The 25,763-nt window shown below is 43.5% G+C and overlaps 1 protein-coding gene across 2 annotated transcripts in view; it reads right to left on the minus strand.

Annotated features, from left to right (window-relative positions):
• Positions 1–25,763, minus strand: part of igsf9ba (immunoglobulin superfamily, member 9Ba) — a 91,258-nt gene that overhangs the window by 12,752 nt on the left and 52,743 nt on the right. For both annotated transcript variants that reach the window (XM_014162997.3, XM_082966654.1), the window contains exons 4-16: positions 22,126–22,277; positions 18,134–18,251; positions 15,375–15,519; positions 14,067–14,212; positions 12,470–12,612; positions 12,051–12,191; positions 11,813–11,932; positions 11,473–11,623; positions 10,372–10,495; positions 3,956–4,131; positions 830–1,056; positions 451–535; positions 60–221 (exon numbers count right to left, since the gene is read on the minus strand). In XM_014162997.3, coding sequence (XP_014018472.3) covers positions 60–221; positions 451–535; positions 830–1,056; positions 3,956–4,131; positions 10,372–10,495; positions 11,473–11,623; positions 11,813–11,932; positions 12,051–12,191; positions 12,470–12,612; positions 14,067–14,212; positions 15,375–15,519; positions 18,134–18,251; positions 22,126–22,277 — 1,890 coding nt within the window. The remainder of the gene's footprint in view (positions 1–59; positions 222–450; positions 536–829; positions 1,057–3,955; positions 4,132–10,371; positions 10,496–11,472; positions 11,624–11,812; positions 11,933–12,050; positions 12,192–12,469; positions 12,613–14,066; positions 14,213–15,374; positions 15,520–18,133; positions 18,252–22,125; positions 22,278–25,763) is intronic.

Raw genomic sequence — 25,763 nt, forward strand, 5'->3', positions numbered from 1 at the left:
CCAAAACCAGAGAAAGGACAGTAGAAATTAAACAGAAGTTAGAAGAAGTGCAGGCATACCTGGTTTACGTTTGAGTTTGCGTTGGTGCTGTTTGTTGACGAAGCAGGCTGCTAGAGTACTGAAGAGCACCGCAGCCGCCAGAAAGCAGATGGTTGCCACAACGCCTGCTACCACGGGCAGCGCCAACCCCTCTTCAGTCACCTCCGTAGGGGGGAAGGGATCTGAGGTTGAAGAGGTACCCAGGGGTTCAGAAATGGGGCGCTGGAAATGGACTTCACCTTCAAATCATGAACTTCACCAATCTCATGGAAGTAATGGATTTAATGGAGTGACATATTAGCAGCATTTGAAAATATTCTATTTCATTGTAGCTATCTGGGAAGATTATTTGAATATTCTCTTAATCTAATTCTGAATTGAGGTGTGTAACATATTAGGTTTAACACTTACCTGTGCTGGACACTCCCACCACATTACTGCTCTCACTGATGAGGTCGTCCATGACGGCCATGACTCTGAACTCATACCAGGACTCCTGTCAGTGACACAAGACAACACACTCCTCCACTGTCCATTCCACACACATAACACAACCACAGTCCAACCACTGTCTCAAAATAAAGGTGTCATTACCCCAAAACAACTGCCATCTGCAAAATAATAGAGGTAACACTTTACATATACTTAAAAGGATATAGTAATTCATAAAGTGTTCATTATTATCTTATCGACAGTTTATGACACTGTAATGAACAGTCATTACACATCGGCAGTTGTCACTATAAACAGACGGCATTGTTTATACATTGAGGTATGTACAGCGCTTTACCTGGACTAGGTCCCTGGCCATCAGCTCAGTCTCAGCGGCAGCGATCAGATCGTCGAGGACCTCCCACCTCTCCCCGAGACGGAACTCCATGATGTAGCGGTCGACAGGCGAGGAGTGATTGGCTGGCGGGAGCCATGTGAGCAGGACGCCGTGCTGTGTGCGATTGGCTGTGAGGCACCGTGGTGGAGTAAGAAGCACCTGTGGTTCAGGGGTACTCAGGGGAGACACTAAGGGGTCAAGAGAACAGACCCGTTAAAGAAGGAAGTTAACCAATTCATACTATTCAAACATTCATAACAAACCCATACTGTACATTCACATGCAATCAATCAGAGAAAAATGGAACATGGTGAGAGCAATTACAAACTGCATTCTACAAGATGGCACTAGAGAGCAGTAGTGTCAATGATATTGTGAGCTTACAGAATCAACATGACACACTGATGTGCAAACATCTAAATACAAATCCGTTGTACTTCAAGTTAAGGCGTAACATAAGCTATAGAGTTATCTAAAAATAAACATGCATTACAAAGAGTCTATTCTATGTACAGTGCCTTCGGAAAGTATTCAGACCCAATGACTTTTCCCACATTTTGTTACGTTACAGCCTTATACTAAAATGTATTCAATCATTTTTTCCCCTCATCAATCTCCACACAATACCCTATAGTGAAAAAGCAAAAATAGGTTTTTAGAAATGTTTGCTAATTCATTCCAAATAAAAACTGAAATAACACATTTACATAAGTATTCAGATCCTTAACTCAGTACTTCGTTGAAACACCTTTGGCAGCAATTACAGCATCAAGTCTTCTTGGGTATGACGCTACAAGCCTGGAATACATGTATTTGGGGAGTTTCTCCCATTCTTCACTTCAGATCCTCTCAAGCTCTGTCAGGTTAGATAGGGTGCGTTGCTGCACAGCTATTTTCAGCTCTCTACAGATGTTCGATCGAGTTCAAGTCCGGGCTCTGGCTGAGCCACACAAGGACATTCAGAGACTTGTCCCAAAGCCACTCCTGTGTTGTCTTGGCTGTGTGCTTAGGGTCGTGGTCCTGTTGGAAGGTGAACCTTCACCCCAGTCTGAGGTCCTGAGCGCTCTGGAGCAGGTTTTCATCAAGGATCTCTCTGTACTTTGCTCCGTTCATCTTTGCCTCGATCCCTTACTAGTCTCCCAGTCCCTGCCGCTGAAAAACATCCCCACAGCATGCTGCCACCGCCATGCTTCACTGTAGGGATGGTGCCAGGTTTCCTCCAGACATGACGCTTGGCATTCAGGCCAAAGAGTTCAATCTTGGTTACATCAGACCAGAGAATCTTGTTTCTCATGGTCTGAGAGTCTTTAGGTACCTTTTAGCAAACTCCAAGCAGGCTATCATGTGCCTTTTACTGAGGAGTGGCTTCCGTCTGGCCACTCTACCATAATGGCCTGAATGGTGGAGTGCTACAGAGATTGTTGTCCTTCTGAAAGGTTCTACCATCTCCACAGAGGAACTCTAGAGCGCTGTCAGAGTGACCATCGGGCTCTTGGTCACCTCCCTGACCAATGTCCTTCTCCCCTGATTGCTCAGTTTGGCCGGGCGTACAGCTCTTGGAAGAGTCTTGGTGGTTCCAAACTTCTTCCATTTAAGAATGATGGAGGCCACTGTGTTCTTGGGGATCTTCAATGCTGCAGAAATCTTTTGGTACCCTTCCCTAAATCTGTGCCTCGACACAATCCTGTCTCAGAGCTCTACAGACAATTCCTTCGACCTCATGGCTTGGTTAAGGGAATCGTTCACATACATTGGCACATTCTAAGGTCCGATGATAGTATCGCTAATGTGCTTTCTACCTTCCCTTGGTCGTATTCTCGCAGGGCAGAAATCTCAGAGATCAATTGGTAAACTCTGATTTACCACCCCAAGATATCCCTGCACAACGTCTATTTGCGCCCCTACTGGATGGAAACTACAAGTGTAATGGCTGTGCTTAATGCAATGGCACTTATAAATGTAGATCCTTTAAACACCCCCAAACAGGGAAACAGATCCCAATCAAAGGTGTTATCATGTGCTCCACTAAGGCAGTTATTTATCTCATAACTTGTCCTTGTGGTAAAAAGTATGTGGGTAAAACAAAGCGCGAATTAAAAGTACGAACCTCGGAGCATCATAACACCATTAGGTGATAAAACTCGACTTACCCAGTTGCGGCCCACTTTTTGGAAACAAACCACTCGATTTCGTCTCTACGTTATATTGGCATCGAACATGTCACCCTCCCTAGGAGAGGGGGTGACCTCGACAATTTATTGTTAAAACGAGAGGCTGCCTGGATTTTTAATTTAAAGACCCTTGCTCCATTCGGTCTCAATGTAGACTTTGATCTGAAGCCTTTCTTGTGATTATTGTGATTTTGCTATTTTAAATGTTTGTAGGCTTATGTAGCCAAATTGTTTCTATGATCTTACGCTATCCATTTATGTTTTCTGTATGCTATTTTAATATATGAGAATTATCCAATAATATCAGGCCACACCCTGCCATGATTACAGACACGTGTGTGTCTTTTGACACTATATAAATGAGTCACCCCGCAGTGTTTGTCATTATACCCTGATGAAGACAGCTTGTCTGTCGAAACGTTGGACATTACATTTGTGCGGCTCTCCTGTATTGTTTTAATAGTTTTTTGCTCTGACATGCACTGTCAACTGTCAGACCTTATATAGACAGGTGTGTGCCTTTCCAAATCATGTCCAATCAATTGAATTTACCATAGGTGGACTCCAATCAAGTTGTTGAAACATCTCAAGGATGATCAATGGAAACAGGATGCACCTGAGCTCAATTTCGAGTCTCATAGCAAAGGGTCTGAATACTTATGTAAATAAGGTATTTCAGTTTTTAAGTTTTTATACATTTGCAAACATTTATAAAAACCTGTTTTCACTTTGTCATTATGGGTTATTGTGTGTAGATTGCTGAGAAGAAAAAAAATATGAATCAATTTTAGAATAAGGCTGTAACGTAACAAAATGTGGAAAATGTCAAGGGGTCTGAATACGGCACTGTAGCTACAGGATAGGCATACAGTATCAGTCTAGTGTAGGCAGCTGTTCTGGTGTTGGTGCCACTTACCTACTGTGTTAACCGTCACGACCTCGCTGAAAGGGCCTGTGCCCAGCTTGTTCTGTGCCAGGACGCTGAACTGGTATTCTGTCCTGGGCTCCAGCCCCGGCACCACCAACCACGTCTGAGACCCCGACACCGGCATGGAGTGCCAGTCATGGGGGCCAAAATTCTCCTTTTTCAACCTTGGGGGACAGAAACACAGAGAGAGGTATCAATACTAACTAACCTGCACCCGACTATATGGTCAATGGGCCATCCTGGTAACACTCAGATAGCAGATATGGAGTAGATAGCCAGTCTTATGTAGTGTGCCTCTGTCAAACTACACAGGCAATGGGTCACAGTGTTGCAATACAATACAGTTGCTAGGCTATATTTTACTCTGTTTAATGTCCTCCTCACAGTCATCATATCTGTAATCTTAACTAAAGGTAATTAGATCACTTTGACTCATACATTTATATTTACATGTACAAAGTAATTCATTATTTTAGTACACAAGAGATGCCTCCACTCATATGCAATGTTCCTCAAAGCACATGGTTTAATATTACAGGCAACACATTTCCATTAAGGTGTCATCAGGCCATGACAGAGAGATGGATGAGCATGGCTGTTAATATTAAACTGCCAAAAGCACCACTTCTATCAGATTATTATTCACACACAGCCCCCATTCAACACAGAATGGCTTTATGACTGCAGACATGTACATAAAATGATGATGGTGATTTTATGGCACCTCGTGGATGTTGTCTAATAGAATGTTACTGCAATGTCTTTCCATTACATCCCATGACACCTTTAATAAACAAACACATGAATTATGCATCTTCTGTGATTTATTGTATGCCCTACTCTTCAACAACGCAAATATTGTAAATACAAATACTGAATAACTGAGAGTAATATTACTGGAGTACTGAGTAATAAACCATTAGCATTGTGCATTGTAAAACTTGCCTGTTGAAGATAATATGTTTCCCCCTGGATACTGTTGCAGTATTTCATGTAATTCAATTATCAAGAGGTTTCCTTATTGATAACAAATCAGATCCCTACTAGGGCGGGCATGACATTTTGGCAGCAGGTGATTGTTAAGCAAATAACTGGCAGTCTCACGTTAATTAACATAAACCTATTCAGCATCTCCTGGCTTTCACACATAGTCTACAAGCCACTGATGCAGACATTTACATTTTAAAAAGCCTAATAAATCCATTTAATATAGCCTACACCAACACATTAATCCATTATCTATTTTAGACAGGTCTAAAGAAACATGACATGAAGAAATTGTTGTCTATTTTAGAAGAACGGAATGGAATACTCTGAGTTGTCCTTATGTTAGGTCCTGATCTGGCTATGCCATATTGCTGTGGGCTACACTAGTTCATTTAGAAGACAATATTTGCTTAGAATTCCATTTCATTATTTAAAATTATTTTATAGTATGAAGAACACAATTGAACAAAGCTGAATAAAATAGAGAGGAAATTTTCTCCAAACAATTTGAGGGAGTGTGCACATGTGGCTATTCTGTGTTGTGCGGTTAACAAAGAAACAGGTCCTCCTATATGCTTCATTTAGAGTTATTTATGCTACTTTAGTTGTGATACAAATGTTGGGCTATATGTTTAGATTTTTAATACATTCTAAGGCTGCATGATGCGACTCTAATGATGATGTGAAAAAAATCGCAAGAAAGGCATGAGTCTGGTTTGTTTTTTGCGCAGGCTGCACACACTTCATCAGTCTCTCATTCACAATTTGACAAGCACTTGGTAATGCCTCGAATTTCCCGGCGGCATCACCTTTGTGTGGCCGTAATGCCCCCTAAAAATATCCATGCCTATTGTGGCCAGTGGCTGTTGTGCCCTTGGGCTGAATATAATAATTATAATTCCCTTCTCCTGGCTGCGTGCTCCAAAGCACCTCTCACTCACATGGCTCACTCAGATATCTAAATTCTTATTAGCCAATGCCCATCACGTGATCGGGTCCCTCACAGCCTCTCGGGTTCTTCTCACAGGCTATAAGTGAAGACAGATACAGTACATTGGGGACGCAACTACACGCGTCCTTATCAAATTCCGAGGTGCATATTGAAGATGTTGGAAGAACTGTCCACATTTACTTTCCGTCAGCCAACAAGATGAGTAGGCCTAACGAACAGCAAAAGCACTAGCTTATGTCAATCTACTATCCCCCATAGTACAAAAATGTACCTATTCTGATGGTCAACTTGTCTTTCTGTGCAATAAATCATTCCAAACATACTCTGGGACAGTTGTGGGATGCGATAGATCCCAAATTAATACAACCACTAGCATCAAATAACCTTTTACAAGCATATGCAACAGATCAGAACGTTTAGATTAAAATGTTGATAAACTATTAGGCTATTTCTTCACATTATAAGTGCAGCAATGCGCACATGGCAGTGTGAATTTTCCAAAATACAATCAACACCATTCTCAAATGTGACCACAAAAGCGATTATGCATGTAATGCTTTATTATAATGGACAATATTTATGGTGAAAAATATCTTCCAAAACTTGACACTCACGCGCCGCCTATGTATGCCAGTTAGGCTTTTCACCGGTTTAATGTTCTTAATTTTAATAAGTTATTTGGCTACTTTAGTTGTGATACAAACCTAGGCTACATGAGGTGTGCGACTATGATTTGAAAAAGTCACACAAAAAAAGGCATGTGCTGTTTCTTTTCTTACTGCAGACAAGCTGAGCATCATTCACAAGTGATCATATATCATTCACAAGTGATTGTGTATTAGTTGCTAATATTGTCACCCATCAGACTTTTCTTGATTTAATCTTGTCTTTACATATATGTAACGTTTGTCGCCTGGTGACGAGGAAGCGGACCAAAACGCAGCTGGGAGCGAACACATGTTTATTCAACACACTGGAATTAAACATGTACACAAAAATCAAGAAAAATGCAGATACGTTACGTGCTCAAACAAAGAGACAACACCCCACAAACAGCGTGGGGAAAACAGCAACTTAAATGTGATCCCAATCAGAGACAATTAGCGACAGCTGTTTCTGATTGGGAATCGACAGAACCCAACATAGAAATAACCCACCTAGAGCCTACACAAGGCTAAAACGTAAACCAAACACAAACCAATGAAAAATACCTAACATGACACACCCTGACCCAATATACCCGAGTTCACCTGGTCAGAGCGTGACAATATACTAAATAATATATTTGTGAAATTTGTTTTGATTTAGAATGGACCATTATCATGCACCTGTACCAAAACAGGGGCTGGGGAAAAAAGACATGTCATCTATGCACTTAAATAGCGAATGGAGGACGCTTTTCCTGTGGTTCATTTTCATGTCAGCCATGTAGGCAACACTCCTGTTGTAAAGAGAAGCAATGTGCTTAATATTAGGAAAGTTGAGAAATAAATACAGTGGGGCAAAAAAGTATTTAGTCAGCCACCAATTGTGCAAGTTCTCCCACTTAAAAAGATGAGAGAGGCCTGTAATTTTCATCATAGGTACACTTCAACTATGACAGACAAAATGAGAAAAAAATCCAGAAAAATCACATTGTAGGATTTTTAATGAATTTATTTGCAAATTATGGTGGAAAATAAGTATTTGATCAATAACAAAAGTTTATCTCAATACTTTGTTATATACCCTTTGTTGGCAATGACACAGGTCAAATGTTTTCTGTAAGTCTTCACAAGGTTTTCACACACTGTTGCTGGTATTTTGGCCCATTCCTCCATGCAAATCTCTAGAGCAGTGATGTTTTGGGGCTGTCGCTGGGCAACACGGACTTTCAACTCCCTCCAAAGATTTTCTATGGGGTTGAGATCTGGAGACTGGCTAGGCCACTCCAGGACCTTGAAATGCTTCTTACGAAGCCACTCCTTCGTTGCCCGGGCAGTGTGTTTGGGATCATTGTCATGCTGAAAGACCCAGCCATGTTTCATCTTCAATGCCCTTGCTGATGGAAGGAGGTTTTCACTCAAAATCTCACGATACATGGCCCCATTCATTCATTCCTTTACACGGATCAGTCATCCTGGTCCCTTTGCAGAAAAACAGCCCCAAAGCATGATGTTTCCACCCCCATACTTCACAGTAGGTATGGTGTTCTTTGGATGCAACTCAGCATTCTTTGTCCTCCAAACACGACGAGTTGAGTTTTTACCAAAAAGTTATATTTTGGTTTCATCTGACCATATGACATTCTCCCAATCCTCTTCTGGATCATCCAAATGCTCTCTAGCAAACTTCAGACGGGCCTGGACATGTCCTGGCTTAAGCAGGGGGACACGTCTGGCACTGCAGGATTTGAGTCCCTGGCGGCGTAGTGTGTTACTGATGGTAGGCTTTGTTACTTTGGTCCCAGCTCTCTGCAGGTCATTCACTAGGTCCCCCCGTGTGCTTCTGGGATTTTTGCTCACCGTTCTTGTGATCATTTTGACCCCATGGGGTGAGATCTTGCGTGGAGCCCCAGATCAAGGGAGATTATCAGTGGTCTTGTATGTCTTCCATTTCCTAATAATTGCTCCCACAGTTGATTTCTTCAAACCAAGCTGCTTACCTATTGCAGATTCAGTCTTCCCAGCCTGGTGCAGGTCTACAATTTTGTTTCTGGTGTCCTTTGACAGCTCTTTGGTCTTGGCCATAGTGGAGTTTGGAGTATGACTGTTTGAGGTTGTGGACAGGTGTCTTTTATACTGATAACAAGTTCAAACAGGTGCCATTAATACAGGTAACGAGTGGAGGACAGAGGAGCCTCTTAAAGAATAAGTTACAGGTCTGTGAGAGCCAGAAATCTTGCTTGTTTGTAGGTGACCAAATACTTATTTTCCATCATAATTTGCAAATAAATTCATTAGAAATCCTACAATGTGATTTTCTGGATTTTTTTTTCTCTTTTTGTCTGTCATAGTTGACGTGTACCTATGATGAAAATTACAGGCCTCTCTCATCTTTTTAAGTGGGAGAACTTGCACAATTGGTGGCTGACTAAATACTTTTTTTCCCCACTGTATAGTAGGCTTAGCCTATAGAAAGATGATGGGATCCTATTTTTAATAAAGGCCATTAAAAATCTGTTGTCCCACGCAATTGCATATGCTATAGAAATGTTGCGCAACACATGTTGTCACGTCCTGACCAGTATAAGGGTTATTTGTTATTGTAGTTTGGTCAGGACGTGGCAGAGGGTATTTGTTTTATGTGGTTCGGAGTGGTGTTTTTGTAGAAGGGTATTTGATTTATGTATTCCGGGGTTTTTGGGCACTGTTCATTGTTAACGTATTTCTATGTTTAGTCTAGTTAGTTGTAGTTCTATGTTTAGGTTAATGGGGGGTTGGACTCTCAATTGGAGGCAGGTGCTTTCTCGTTGCCTCTGATCGAGAGTCCTATATATGGGTATGTGTTTGGTTTGGTGTTTGTGGGAGATTGTTTCTTGTTTTGCGTGTGTGAGCCTTACAAGACTGTTTGGTTGTTCGTGAGTTTTTCGTCGTTTTGTTATTTTGGTGTTTTCTTGGTTTCAATAAATATCAAGATGAGCATCCACATTCCTGCTGCGTTTTGGTCCTCCTTTCCCGACGACAACCCGTGACACATGTTCTCTCATGAAGTGTTTGATTAGAATTTTGAATACATTTGCATTGATGTCAGAGTGATTAGAGGGCCAATAGATTGCTGAGTACCAGGCAGTTAGCAAGTTTGGTAGGCTACTAATGACCATCAGCAGCATCAGAGCTTGGAGAAGCCTAGTTACCGTGACTAAACGGTCCCATGGAATTATAATTATAATTTATTTATTTTACCACATTTTCTCCCAAATTTCGTGATAACCAATTGGCAGTTTCAGTCTTGTCCCATCGCTGCAACTCCCATATGGACTCGGGAGAGGCGAAGGTCGAGAGCCGTGCGTCCTCCGAAACACAACCCTGCCATGCCCGCTTAACCCGGAAGCCAGCCGCACCAATGTTTTCGGGGGAAACACCGTACACCTGGCGACCGAAGTCAGCGTGCATGCGCCAGGCCTGCTACAAGGAGTCACTAGTGCGCGATGGGACGATGGCCGGCCAAACCCTCCCCTAACCCGGACGACGCTGGGCCAATTGTGCACCGCCTCATGGGTCTCCTGGTCGCGGCCAACTTGGGATCAAACCCGGGTCTGTAGTGACGCCCATAGCACTGCATTGCAGTGCCTTATACCGTTGCGCCACTTTGAATGCGGTCACGACTCGTGATTTTTGGGGGGGCAGTAATACGGTCACATTAAGAGCCCTAAACCCTACAGATCAATCCTGAAACTCTCTGTCCCCCCACCTCTATTAGGGGAATCAGCTGCAATCTGAGTATAAGATGTGATAGTAGACTAGAGCATGCTGGGAGTACTCACACTGGGCCATACCACACTGAGAATGTCTGCTCAAAGCCTCCGTCGTAACCCGGCTCCCAGGACACATTGGCCGAGGTCACCGAGGGCAACACACGAATGTTGCCTGGAGCATGTGGGCTGGTGCCTGAAGGCCAGAGAAAAGACATTGTCGTATTTAATACCAGAGCCATCTACAGTATACCTCTCTATATCTCTCTACTATATATTGCTCTGGCCCACACTAAAGAGTGATAGAGCAATCTGTTAGGTCTATGTGTACAGTATGGTGAAGGTTAGGATCACCATTCTACAATCCTTCAATAACCACAGTTTGGGTCAGGTGTGTTATTCCCATAACAGCTCACTCAGAATCACTATCACTGTCCAAAAATGTAAAAAAATCTAATTCCCTGTAATGTCAGGTGTTGTAGACCAATGGTGAAGTGAAGGGGAGTGAAGGTCTATGGCTTGGCCAGACCATCACCATCCCAGCCCCCAGCTGTGTGGCTAAGACCCAGCACCTTTCACTGGGATTAAAGGGAGACCTGCTGTCCTAACCACTATGGTCAGAAACATCAAATCTGTCTGCTCCACACTTAGCACCTCTGACATGTCACCTGTCACTCCAGTGAGGGGACACTTGGGCAGGTGCCAGCTAGGGTGTATGACTGTGAGAGTCCTGAGAAATGCTTATTACTCATATTTACTGTAAACACGCACAAGCAAGTCCCTTGTCTAAGCAGTACTTCAGTATACATACAGTACAGCTGGGACTAGGGTCATCATGAATGTCTAAGCAGTACTTCAGTATACATAGAGTACAGCTGGGACTAGGGTCATCATGAATGTCTAAGCAGTACTTCAGTATACATACAGTACAGCTGGGACTAGGGTCATCATGAATGTCTAAGCAGTACTTCAGTATACATACAGTACAGCTGGGACTAGGGTCATCATGCATGGAAACAGAGCTGCAGGGTTGCTGTCAAATCCACTTCAATTCAGATTAACTGAAATTCTGAACCCTGAAGAGCTGAGAAAACACAGGGGGGACGGTACCTATGACTAGGATCATCAGACACGCATGGGGGCAGAGGGTTATGAGGTCACAGAGGACAGTACCGATGACGAGGAGGCGCGTGCTGGCAGTGATGCTGGTGACCACATTGGTGGCCACACACTCCCATTCCCCATGATCCTCCTTGCTGAGGGACAGGAACTGTAAGCTGCCGCTGGGGAGGATGTTGTGCTTACTCTTGCTGGGCTTCCCCACCTTGACACACACACACACACCACACACACCACACACACACACACACACACACACACACACACACACACACACACACACACACACACACACACACACTTCATTGGGACTAGTCTGTCATATTACAAAAGAAGTTAGAATTTTCCATGTTTCTCTTCCCAGACTAGTCCCAGCTGTAGTGTGGTCTCATACCTTCCTCCAGGTGATGGTTGGTATCTCAGGGTCTCCCGAGGCAGCACAGGGGATGACCAGCTCTCTACCAGCCTCTTGGCGGTACTCCCCACCAGGCCTCACGTTAAAGTAGGGGGGATCCTGTGGGCCAACACACACACAATGTCACAGACCAAGTCTCACAACAAGTCTCACCAAAAGGGGGGAGAGAAGACTACACATATCACATTTGGTCAGAGGTTTCTTCAAGTACCAGTACCTTTAGCACCAGAGTGGCCGGGTCAGACTGGCCCATTGTACCCAGGGTGTTGTAAGGCATACAGGTGTAAGTGCCAAGGGAGTCTTCTGTGGCCTCCGCCACCCGGATACTCCCATCCGGTGCCTGGCTCCATCCGGGGTACTGGGACAGGAGAGAGGAGCTACACTCAACATCACATGGATGCAATATTCTCTACAGCATGTCAAGGCCTGTATTCAAAACGTGTTAAAGAAGGAGATCTAGGATCAGGTCCTCCGTGTCCATATAATCATATTCAGTAGGGTGGAAAACCTAAAAGGGATCCTAGATCAGCAATCCTAATCTGGGATGCTTTGTGAACAGCTGTTATGGTGAATGAGGTGTAATCAGCAACAGTCCAGACAGACAGAGGCCCCCACGGATGGCAGACTGAGACTAACCTTCTCCACTCTGAGAGGGTAGCCATCTTTCTCCCACTTCACTGATATCACCGGCGGGTTGGCGTCCGCCGGGCAGCGGATGACCCCTGGAAGTTTCCGTGGAACGTATATGATGGAGGGCATGTTGAGCACACGGGCAGGGTCTGAGGGTCAGAGATTAGAGGTCAAAGAGGACAGAGCACAAGGTTTTGTACAGATGGACAGGAGATGGTTGAAGTGAAAATAGACTGGAGCATATGTCTGAAACTGTTAAATCACAATTTCACTTCTCCTATAATAAGTTGGTCGGTATGGAAACCATAAAAAAATTGTATTTTATAATCAAATCAAACTTTATTTGTCACATGCGCAGAATACAACAAGTGTAGACCTTACTGTGAAATGCTTACTTACAAGCCCTTAACCAACAGTGCAGTTCAAGAAGAGTTAATCAAATATTTACCAAATAAACTAAAGTAAAAAATAATAAAAAGTAACACAATAAAATAACAATAACGAGGCTATATACTGGGGGTACCAGTACCGAGTCAATGTGCAGGGGTACAGGTTAGTCGAGATAATTTGTACATGTAGGTAAGGGTGAAGTGACTATGCATAGATAATAAACAGCGAGTAGCAGCAATGTACAAAACAAATGGAGGAGTGTCAGTGTAAATAGTCTGGTGGCCATTTGATGAATTGTTCAGCTTGGGGGTAGATGGCTTGGGGGTAGATGGCTTGGGGGTAGATGGCTTGGGGGGTAGAAGCTGTTAAGGAGCCTTTTGGTCCTAGACTTGGCACTCCGGTACCGCTTGCCGTGCGGTGTAGCAGAGAAAACAGTCTATGACTTGGGTGACTGGAGTTACTTTAAGTTACTTTATGGCAACCCAAGCTAGCTGCTAACTAATTGTCTTTAGCTATCAACTTGGATAGTACATAACAGAAAAAAGGACAGTTCTGTAAGACTGGTTTTCTCTCTCTCTCTCTCTCTCTCTCTCTCTCTCTCTCTCTCTCTCTCTCAGAACACAGAGATCAATGACCAGCGACTTCAGAGGGAATTAGCATAGTAACAAACATGCTTAGACTGATGATAAAAAAAAACGTCTGGCCTTGTGGCATTTCCCTTTCACATACAGTAGCAGATTAACTAAAAGGTCACCGTTTCAATTCAGTCCGGCACACTGAGAAGACCAGGACTCTTTCTCTAAGGGGAGAACGACAGACTGAGCAGTATGCTATGGGGTGAGACTAGCAGACTGTCTCTGTCACTGTCTAGCAATGAAAGATAATCAACACTTCAGAGACTGGAATCATAGACGGGAAAACATGTTAAGAATATGGTGATGAGAGAGGCCCTGCCAAGATGATGAGCAGTAGGACTATCTAATCATTCCCTCGTCCCGACCTTTGACTCTGAAATTCAGCCAAGGGTGGAAAAGTTTCAGCAGGGTGATATGTATGGTAGTACATCACCAATGACAATACTGTACAGCAGCAGTGTTCTGGCTGCCACTATGCAGGCTGTGATACTGTTGTTTCTCCTCCTGTTCCAGTACAGCCAGCCAGCCTCATCTGCCCCTCCCCCTATCCCTCCCTCCGTCGCCATGGTAACACTCACACTGAACAGAGAGGTGTGCTGATGCTGACGGTGGAGTTCCAAGGCTGTTGCTTGGGCTGCAGGTGTATTTCCCAGCATCCTCTGGTTTCACCCGGAAGATGTGGAGGGTTCCGTCAATGAGAATGCGGACTCGGTTTTTCAGGTCACTGCCGAGAGGAAGCAGACAGTTATTGAACATGCCATAGCATAGACACACTCACACACTGGGGTCTGCATTAATGCAATTACACAAGTCTGCCGAAAGAGGGCAGCATTTGGTCAAATCCATCCAGGCTGAAAAGGTTCCAAAAGATGGAGGAGATGTATGTCAAATAAATCCCCTAATTTTCACAATCACCTGATGTTGCAGCCCTCGTGTTTTCTCTCTCACTACCACTTTAAATGAAGTACCCTCATGAAGAGTACACTGGCAGATATTCTATTCCCAGCTGTGTTCAAACAAAGAACAAACCCACTGCACACCATGTTAATTCGAGAAATATTTGAGAGGACATTATGCAAAAGAAATAGCAGAGGGAATATTCTCATCTAAACTATGAATTAATCTAAACTATTCATTGTATCTATTTGAGTAAATAAATCTTATGACTAGACCAAAAATACCATCTTGTGATAGACTGTTGGCTCCCAGGATTGACCAAACATTGTAAGCAGCCCAACTAGGATAGTAGTGTCTTATCCTTGGGTTGATTTTACACAGTCTTTTTCCAGGCCTTCAGAAAACAATTTTAGACGGGCCTCTTTCTAAGGGACTCTCTGATAGGTTGATTCTCCCAGACAGACACTTGGTCTCTCAGTCACTTGTTTTTTGTAAAATGTCTCCATCACTAAACTAAAGCGGCGAGTCTGACAGAGCTCCTGGCTACACTTCAGATCATTACTAAAGAATAAGAGGCATGTGGTAATGTCATCAGAGTGTGCTAACCCGGCTGGCGTGCTCCAGACAGCCCCTGCTAGGCCCTCTCTTACTGTTGCCGGACTACAGCAGGACAGGGCACCAGCTCACACACAGTCCCGCACACACACTGTCCCACTGGCACACAGACATGTAGACACGCGCACACACACACACACACACACACACACACACACACACACACACACCCACACACACACACACACACACACACACACACACACACACACACACACACACATTCAAATTCACAACACCAGGACAGGGTCTGGAATACTCAAATACAACAAGACACTGTACAAAATACTTTAAGATCACAGGGTGGAAAAGACTCGAAGACCAAAAAGAAGGTACACAGACAAACAGAAACACGATCTCGATTATAACTTTACTTCTTAGTGAAGTAGACGTTATCTTCCTCCCAAAACCAGGTGTAGGTCAGGTTTCCAGGATAGGCCTCTGCTTGACAGGTGAAGCGTGCATTCTGGGATATGTTGACAGTGATGTTCTCTGGTGGTGACTTAATATACGGTGGCCCTACAGGAAACAAACAAGGCTTTTAGTGTACAACAAAACATAGACTGAACAAAAATATGAACACAACATGCAACAATTTAATAGATTTTACTGAGTTACAATTCATATAAGGAAATCAGTCAATCGGTACAATTGAAACCGGGATTCATCTGTGAAGAGCACACTTCTCCGGCGTGCCAGTAGCCATCGAAGGTGAGCATTTGCCCACTGAAGTCGGTTACGATGCCGACCTGCAGTCAGGTCAAGACCCTGGTGAGGACGAGGAGAACATTTTTTACATTTACATTACATTAGACGGTTTCAGACAGTTTGTGTAGAAATTCGTTGGTTGTGCAAACCCAGAGTTTCATCAGCTATCCGGGTGGCTGGTCTCAGACAATCCCGCAGGTGGTCCTGGGCTGGCGTGGTTACACGTGGTCTGTGGTTGTGAGGCCGGTTGGATGTACCGTACTGCCAAATTCTCTAAAACGACGTTGGAGGCGGCTTATGGTAGAGAAGTTAACATTATATTCTCTGTCAACAGCTCTGTTGAACATTCCTGCAGTCAGCACAGCAATTGTACGCTCCCTCAAAACTTGAGACATCGGTGGCATTGTGTTGTGTGACAAAACTGCACATTTTATAGAGGCCTTTTATTGCCCCCAGCACAAGGTGCACCTGTGTAGTGATCATGCTGTTTAATCAACTTCTTGATATGCCACACCTGTCAGGGGGATGGATTATCTTGGAAAAGGACAAATTCTCACTAACAGGGATGTAAAGAAACCTTTTTGAGAAATATATTTTTTTGTTCGATGGAAAATTTCTGTTCATGAAACATGGGACCAACACTTTACATGTTGCGTTCATATTTTTGTTCAGTGTAGATATGGATACTCAAATTATTATCTTATGACCCATTCACACAGCGTCTGTTTATTGTTACGTAGGTACAGTAGACCCCTGGCACAGGCTTCTCTCTAGTAGTCTATGAGATACAGTAAGCAGGCATATTGTAACTTGAGCCACAGACTTGGTTGCCAGACTTGCAGATGCCTCCACAGCATGAACACTCAGTGCCCTGAGGTTGCTGCTCTGCTCTCTATACTATATTACAGACATTGAAACGTAAGCTGTCTTTTATAAGTGGGCCCAGCTACAAGCCTCCTGGTTATTTCCTAAATACACACTGAATGGCTTTATACACCAGGAGGGACTACTGAAAGAGTGGTTAAGTCACAGAACAAATAAAACAGATATTTGAGTGAGAATCACGACTCCTCCGATGGCTGCTTGTAATTGCTCAGAGAGCTTTAGACAACTTCACTGACTCATTTCCACATGGCCTGCTTATGGATTAATACTCCGTAGTGAAAAACCAAAACAGTTTGCAATATTGCTAGTGCTCAAAACAGATATGTATCATGACATCTCAGATTTATTCCAATTCACTCTGGATTTGTATTTATTGAAACCATCTAAGACACGTATGAGTTTTTTGAGGATGTTTCAGACTCAGACCCATTCATTTAAAACTTTCCCCTCACCTTCATGTATTATCAGGCATGTGCATGCAGTGTACGCGTGTATTTAGAGGGGTCAGTAGAGTAAATCTAAGATGTAACCAAGTACTTCTTGCCCATATTCCTTTTAGACACTTGCACATTGACTGAAATTGACACATCTTTATCCCACCATCAAACATAACAAGCCTACCATAAAACCAACCTGCTCCATCAGCTGTAATATACAGCCTGTTAACTCATCCAGTGCTTGTGTTGATAGAGAGAGAGAGCGAGAGAGAGAGCGAGAGAGTGTGTGTGTGTGTGTGTGTGTGTGTGTGTGTGTGTGTGTGTGTGTGTGTGTGTGTGTGTGTGTGTGTGTGTGTGTGTGTGTGTGTGTGTGTGTGTGTGTGTGTGTGTGTGTGTGTGTGTGTGTGTGTGGTGCATGCAAGCGTGAGTACGTGTGTGTGTGTGCGTGTTTGATGTAGACTGAGAGAGGAAGAGGCAGGAAGTGGAGGAAGCCTGTATCAGATCCATTTATCTGAGCAGAGCAGACCCCAGATCTGTGTCTGTGTCTGTCTAGCCGAGAGAGAGCCTGGTTAATGGACCGGAGACAGACAGTGACGAATGCCTCAGACAGACAGTGATACACACACACACACACACCAGCACCAGCAGCCACAGACTAGGTTACCAGAGGACTTAAGAGTATTGACTGATACAGACTAAAGCATACTACCACACTAATAAACCCAAACACTATCCCTGCATACTATGACAAAGGCAGGAAACAGATACTTATTAAGTAGATAGCGGCAGGACTTCATTTCTCTATCTTAAACACAATCTAGACACTGTACTGCATAGCTGTAGGCATGTAATAGATGTTTAATAGCAGGTGTAAGGCAAAAATAGCATAAAGATTCTCAGATAAGGGATTATTCAGACAGTCAGGACAAACTGTTCTTTTAGTATTCAGCCAGCAATTGTCCTAGGAACCTTCTCAAAACTCATCCTCAGTAATCAATGTGCACCGCAGTAGAGAAACGTCATGATTTCTCCCTCACATCACCATAACAACCTCTGAAGTTACACCCATCTGTGACATTACAATGTGACCGTTGCCCTGTTACCTTGGACCAGCAGACGGGTGGTGTGGAGTACCTCTCCCTGGTCGCTGAAGGCTCGACACGTATACGCCCCTCTGTCGTCCCGAGTGATCCCCAGCACCGTCAGACTCCCATCATGCACCTAGGGTGGACAAATTTGTGAGAGACAGAGCAAACATACAGAGATGGTATTTATAAGCTTAACCTAGTGAAATTGCACACCAAAATCAAGGCAGGATTGAGGTTGTCTGTCTTTGGTAGGAATGTATGTTTCGCTCTGTGATTCAGTGGGTAGGTCTGTGCACAGAGGTATTAATATAGAGAGCATACAACCAATACTGTAAAGTCTAAACTCATCATCATGTAATTCTCTAATTAATCTCGTTCCCAGATACTTCCGTCCAAATGCGCAAAGAGTCTGGTGGACCAATGCATCAAACTTGGTCTTTGTGAGCCAATACAGAGAGCTGGGAGAAACTCCCGGCACATAGGAATTGGCTTAATTGGCTTAATCTACCAAACAGTCATCTCACACAACACCTTCTCCAAAACTCTCCTCCATACGCTAGTAAACCAGAAGCACAGAGCCACGCCTCACAACCCTGTGATTCGCTAAAATTAAATTTCAAATAAATGACAATACTCAAATACTCAGGAGGTCACACCCATAGAATTCTATAGTCACTGCCACTAAGGAAAACTTTGAGTGGTTGATATCCCAGGCTTATATGCACTGTGCGTAATAGCCTGGGGACGAGGTTATTCTCTAATTAACTTTGGTTGTGATCTGAGGCTAATCTCTCCAAGCGGTAACCTGGGAAACGTCTCACTGTGCTCCTGTATTTCCTCTCCCCTCTGCCGAGGAGGACGCTGACAGGAACCAATAAGCAGGGAGGGAACACAATAACCCAACCTAATAAAAATACCCTCGTAAATGATGCAGTAGGGTTGCTGGGTTCTGTCCATTCAGGATACACACAGCTGTAGCCCTGTCCATTCAAGCCAATGGTAGGGAATCTGTTAAACCTCTGGGATTATACCTATTCATCTGTCTCTCAAACCTTTCAGTCAAGAGAGTTTAGCAGCCACTAGACACACCCACACAGTGATCCATCCTGCCTTGGGTCAGCCCAGCTGAGGTAGAATTCCCTTTTAATCCCACTCCATGGCAGGACAAACACACATAGCTGGGCCACAGTTGTGACACAGTAACCTACACTACACTTGCAGCAGTGTAATAGTCAGCAGGCCGTTTCTATAGCTACAGGGAAGGCGGATGGGGAGGGGAGGATGAGGAGGTGGACACATTGATTCATGTGTGGGACCTCAAACAGCAGGGGGTGCTGAGATGATGACCATGGTTCCTCCTCTTCTCTCCACTGTCACATCCCTGCCATTCTCTACCAAGTCCTCAAGGACACCATCCATGGAGCGCAAATATTACCACCATCTCTTTACTACAATGGGAGTCCTCAAATGTATAGACTATCGCTTGGTTGGGAATATAAAAGTTTTTCCAGTTTCCTCTCACAGCAAACCAACCACATGGAAATCAAAAACAATTTGAGCGTTCAAACAAATCATAAACATATTCCACCCTCACTACCAATGCACCTAAATGCTGACTGCATCAAAGCATGGTTTAGATGTGAGGCACTTGGCTCACTGTTGATATTCATGTTTAGTATAACATTCATATTAAGAGTCATGTAATATTGATGCATTAGGAAGGGATTAATAATGCATGAGGAAGTCTTCCAATCGTTTACTATTGCAAACATGTTAAAGCCCTGGGCTCCTCCACTCTGACCTTTGATGAGGCTGTGGTGTGGGAGCCTGAGAGGGGTGACAGAGAGGGATGAGAGGAGTGAGAGAGGGATGAGAGGGGGGTGAGAGAGGAGTGAGAGTGGGGTGAGAGAGGGATGAGAGAGGAGTGAGAGAGAGGGATGAGAGAGGGGTGAGAGAGGGGTTAGAGAGGAGTGAGAGAGAAAGGGATGAGAGAGGGGTGAGTGAGAGGGATGAGAGAGGGGTGAGTGAGAGGGATGAGAGAGGAGTGGGAGAGAGGGATGAGAGGTGAGAGAGGGATGAGAGAGGGGTGAGAGGGATGAGAGAGAGAGATGAGAGAGGGGTGAGAGATGGGTGAGCAAGAGAGGGGTGCGAGAGGGATAAGACAGAGGGCCAGCTGTGACAGACACAATGACATAGGAATGAGGTGAGCTGTCACTTCCTGTACATCACATATCAAGTCCAAATGTTAGGTGCAGCCTTCAGCAAGCCTTCAGCTAGCTCAGGGATTTACTCCATTTGAAACATCTGAGTGCAGGGAGGGTGAGCGAGGGGTAAGAGATGGGGTTGTCTATGGTTCACAGGGTTCCTTAAAGAGAACTGGAACACTAACGCAAAACATGACAAATGAGAGAGGGGGTGCAGCCGTGGCTTGACACGCCTAGACTGTTCTTCCTCCCCTCAGGGACTGCCCCCTGCAGACCTTCTGCAGCCTGAATGACAGACGCTCCTGGCCAATCACAGACATGCCAGACAGTCCAATTAAGGGCTTCTCGGTCTGCAATCTGGGTGCAGTCTTACGTATACTCAGAGAGATGGTGGTGTGTGCAGAAAATTTCACCAGCACACCAAACCACACCTATAGACTGCCTCCTTCTTGAAGATGAGTTATGAAACAGACTGTATAGGCTTATCTACAGCCAGTCTGAGTACCCAGATAGATGAAAATGCACGTTTTAAGATAATAACCTACTGTATTGCCACCAAAATAGTGTAGAGAGTGTTCTGGCGTCTGTGAAAGCTTTTACGGTATATCTACGGCTTAGTCTGAGTACCTAGAGGAACATGCATGTTTTTAATCAAAACAAATCGTACATTTTCACAAAAAGAGTGTAGCATTCATGACTGTAAAATGTCATCATCAGACTTCCCTAAACTGATAACATTGTGTACACATTGTTTTGGAGTCTGTGAAAGCTTGTATAGTATATCTACAGCCCAAGTACCCAGATTGAGGAAAAGGCATGTTTTTAGACTAATAATCTGTTTCCACAAAATGATCATCCATTCACAAGTCAAATTGTCTTTATCAGGCATAAGAACATTGTGTAGAGAATGTTTTGGAGTCTGTGAAATCTTGTATTGTATAGCCTAGCCATACTGTTCAGTTGTTCTGAATATTTCTATACTGTTCAGTTGTTCTGAATATTTCCATACTGTTCAGTTGTTCTGAATATTTCCATACTGTTCAGTTGTTCTGAATATTTCCATTCTGTTCAGTTGTTCTGAATATTTCCATTCTGTTCAGTTGTTCTGAATATTTCCATACTGTTCAGTTGTTCTGAATATTTCCATACTGTTCAGTTGTTCTGAATATTTCCATACTGTTCAGTTGTTCTGAATATTTCCATTCTGTTCAGTTGTTCTGAATATTTCCATACTGTTCAGTTGTTCTGAATATTTCCATTCTGTTCAGTTGTTCTGAATATTTCCATTCTGTTCAGTTGTTCTGAATATTTCCATTCTGTTCAGTTGTTCTGAATATTTCCATTCTGTTCAGTTGTTCTGAATATTTCCATTCTGTTCAGTTGTTCTGAATATTTCCATTCTGTTCAGTGCTTACTGTACTTTTGTTCCATAGCAACAAAAAACAAACATCAGGAGCAGTGACATCCTCAGAAGCGGTGGGGTGGGGCTGGTGTTAAGCATGCAAGACAGGTATAATATCTAAGATTTCAACTTCACATCTGAATGTCTCCAAGACCTTAAAGGGCTAAATTATCTGGAATCCACATACCTTCCAGGCTCATTAACCTAAATATCAAAGAATGTCATGGCAGCCCTAGAAAATTGACAAATCCAATATTAACCTGGAGGAAATGGCTAGCATGTTTTATTTCCACTGATCTAAAGAGTCACTTTCACAGACCATTTCACTGCTGATTCAAGGTTTAAAGGGCATGTATTTCTAGCCCGAGTGTACAGTACATTTGTTGTCCATTTTGGCTTACCGTGTATTTTCCACTGCTTGCAAGCTCCTCCCCCTCCCTCAGCCAGCTGATCATTGGTTTGGGGTTTCCCTGGGCGGAGCAAGTCAGCAGTGTGCTGCCCCCCTCCTTGGCCTCCACATACTGTGGGGGTGTGGTCGTAAAAGTGGGAGGGGCTTTGGGAAAAGAAAAAACATCATTAGCATATTTTCGATCCACTGAGAATATCTTAATTTCTTGAAAGTATTAAAAAGTTGGGAATTTCCAAGATGTAACATAGTCTTTAAATAAACAGCCTATCACAAGTTTTTATGTCCATTCATCTCTAACCAGCATTACACAGGGATGAGGGATGACTGTTATAAATCAAATACACATTGATAAATCTCTCAAATTTACTCAAATTTAAGAAATGTGTTCCCTCTTCAATATAGGCAATGATAACCTAATCTGCTCTCTATAAACCCAGTGAAGAGCATCACATCACAACCATCTAACAGAATACAGCCACTAATAAAACCAATAATTACAGCATATTGCACAGCTGTTCCTGGGCATCACTAATATCCTTATGGGTTTATCATCTATTTCAAGCTAACTAGCTGCTACGCTACGTCTCATGAGTCAACTGCACTTGATATCTCAATGTAACTCTGGTTCTAAACAGCAGCAGCATTGTTCTATTCAGGACGTACATTCCAGGCGGTGTCTGAGAAAGGCCCCAACAATTGCCAAAGACTCCAACCATCCGAGACATGGACTGTTCTCCTTGCTCCCATCCGGCAGACAGTACAGGTGCATCAAGGCTCAAACCAACAGACTCCTATACAGCTTCTATCCCCTGGCCATAAGACAGTTAAATGGTTAACAAATACTACTCTCCCTCACACCTACGCTGCTGCTAAAATGATTACTGATTTGATTATTCCTACCACTATGTTGCCGTTCATTGACTATTGATTACCTATCTATTTTATTAGTATCTATCTATTTTATCCTGCTACTTGTCACTATTACTCCTGTTCACATGTACAGTGCCTTTAGAAAGCATTGATTTCCTTAGATTTGTTCAAAATGTTGTTGTGTTACAGGCTGAATTAATTTTTGATTCTTTTGTCACTAGTCTACACACAATATCCCATAATGTCAAAGTGGAATTATGTTTTTCCATTTTTTGGCCAATTAATAAAAACTGAAAAACTGAAATGTCTTGAGTCAATAACTATTCAACCCCCTTAATATGGAAAGCTTAAATAAATTCAGGAGTAGAAATGTGCTTAACAAGTCACATAATGTTGCATGGACTCACTCTGTGTGCAATAATAGTGTTAAACATCATTGCTGAACGACTACCTCATCTCTGTGCCTCACACATAAACTCAGCAAAAAAAGAAATGTCCTCTTACTATCAACTGCGTTTATTTTCAGCAAACTTAACATGTATAAATATTTGTAAGAACATACGATTCAACAGCTGAGACATAAACTGAACAAGTTCCACAGTCATGTGACTAACAGAAAAGGAATAATGTGTCCCTGAACAAAGGGGGGGTCAAAATCAAAAGTAACAGTCAGTATCTGGTGTGGCCACCAGCTGCATTAAGTACCTCAGTGCATCTCCTCCTCATGGACTGCCCCAGATTTGCCAGTTCTTGCTGTGAGATGTTACCCCACTCGTCCACCAAGGCACCTGCAAGTTCCCGGACATTTCTGTGGGGAATGGCCCTAGCCCTCACCCTCCGATCCAACAGGTCCCAGACGTGCTCAATGGGATTGAGATCCGGGCTCTTCACTGGCCATGGCAGAACACTGACATTCCTGTCTTGCAGGAAATCACTCACAGAACGAGCAGTATGGCTGGTGGTATTGTCATGCTGGAGGGTCATGTCAGGATGAGCCTGCAGGAAGGGTACCACATGAGGGAGGAGGATGTCTTCCCTGTAACACACACAGCGTTGAGATTGCCTGCAATGACAACAAGCTCAGTCCAATGATGCTGTGACACACCGCCCCAGACCATCATGGACCCTCCACCTCAAAATCGATCCCGCTCCAGAGTACAGGCCTTGGTGTAACGCTCATTCCTTCGACGATAAACGCGAATCCGACCATCACCCCTGGTGAGACAAAACCGCAACTCGTCAGTGAAGAGCACTTTTTGCCAGTCCTGTCTGGTCCAGCGACGGTGGGTTTGTGCCCATAGGCAACATTGTTGCCGGTGATGTCTGTTGAGGACCTGCCATACAACAGGCCTACAAGCCCTCAGTCCAGCCTCTCTCAGCCTGTTGCGGACAGTCTGAGCACTGATGGAGGGATTGTGCGTTCCTGGTGTAACTCGGCAGTTGTTGTTGTGATGTTCGGATGTACCGATCTTGTGCAGGTGTTGTTACACGTGGTCTGCCACTGCGAGGACGTTCAGCTGTCCGTCCTGTCTCCCTGTAGCGCTGTCTTAGGCGTCTCACAGTACGGACATCGCAATTTATTGCCCTGGCCACATCTGCAGTCCTCATGCTTCCTTGCAGCATGCCTAAGGCACGTTCACGCAGATGTGCAGGGACCCTGGGCATCTTTCATTTGGTGTTTTTGAGAGTGAGTAGAAATGCCTCTTTAGTGTCCTAAGTTTTCATAACTGTGACCTTAATTGTAAGCTGTTAGTGTCTTAACAACCATTCCTCAGGTGCATGTTCATTAATTGTTTATGGTTCATTGAACAAGCATGGGAAACAGTGTTCAAACCCTTTACAATGAAGATCTGTGAAGTTATTTGGATTTTTACGAATTATCTTTGAAAGAAAAGGTCCTGAAAAGGGACGTGTTTACAATTATCTGTAAGGTCCCTCAGTCAAGCAGTGAATTTCAAACACAGATTCAACCACAAAGACCAGGGAGGTTTTCCAATGCCTCACAGAGAAGGGCACCTATTGGTAGATGGGTACAAATGTAAAAAGCAGACATTGAATATCCCTTTGAGCATGGTGAAGTTATTAATTACACTTCTGATGGTGTAACAATACACCAAGTTACTACAAATATGCAGGCATCCTTCCTAACTCAATGGGATTTCGCCATAAGGCCAATGGTGACTTTAAAACAGTTACAGAGTTAATGAATGTGATAGGAGAAAAGGAGGATGGATCAACAACATTGTAATTGCTCCACAATAATAACCTAATTGACAGAGTGAAAAGAAGTAAGCCTGTACAGAATAAAAATATTCCAAAACATGCATCTTGTTTGCAACAAGGCACAAAAATAATACTGCAATAAATGTGGCAAAGCAAATAACTTTTTGTCCTGAATACAAAGTGTTATGTTTGGTGAAAATCCAAACATCACTGAGTACCATAGTAGTGGCTGCATCATGTTATGGGTATGCTTGTAATTGTTAAGGACTGGGGAGTTTTTTAGGATAAAAAATAAATCGAATGGAGCTAAACACAGACAAAATACTAGAGGAAAATCTGATTGTCTGCTTTCCACCAGACACTGGGAGATGAATTCACCTTTCAGCAGGACAATAACCTAAAACACAAGGCAAAATCTAAACTGGAGTTGCTTACCAAGAAGACAGTGCTCCTGTGTGACTGAGTTACAGTTCTGACTTAAATCTACTTGAAAATCTATGGCAAGACCTGAAAAGGGTTGTCTAGCAATGATCAACA

This window comes from Salmo salar, chromosome 20 (genome assembly GCF_965601325.2).
Source record: "Salmo salar chromosome 20, fSalSal1, whole genome shotgun sequence".
Taxonomy (NCBI): Eukaryota; Metazoa; Chordata; class Actinopteri; order Salmoniformes; family Salmonidae; genus Salmo; species Salmo salar.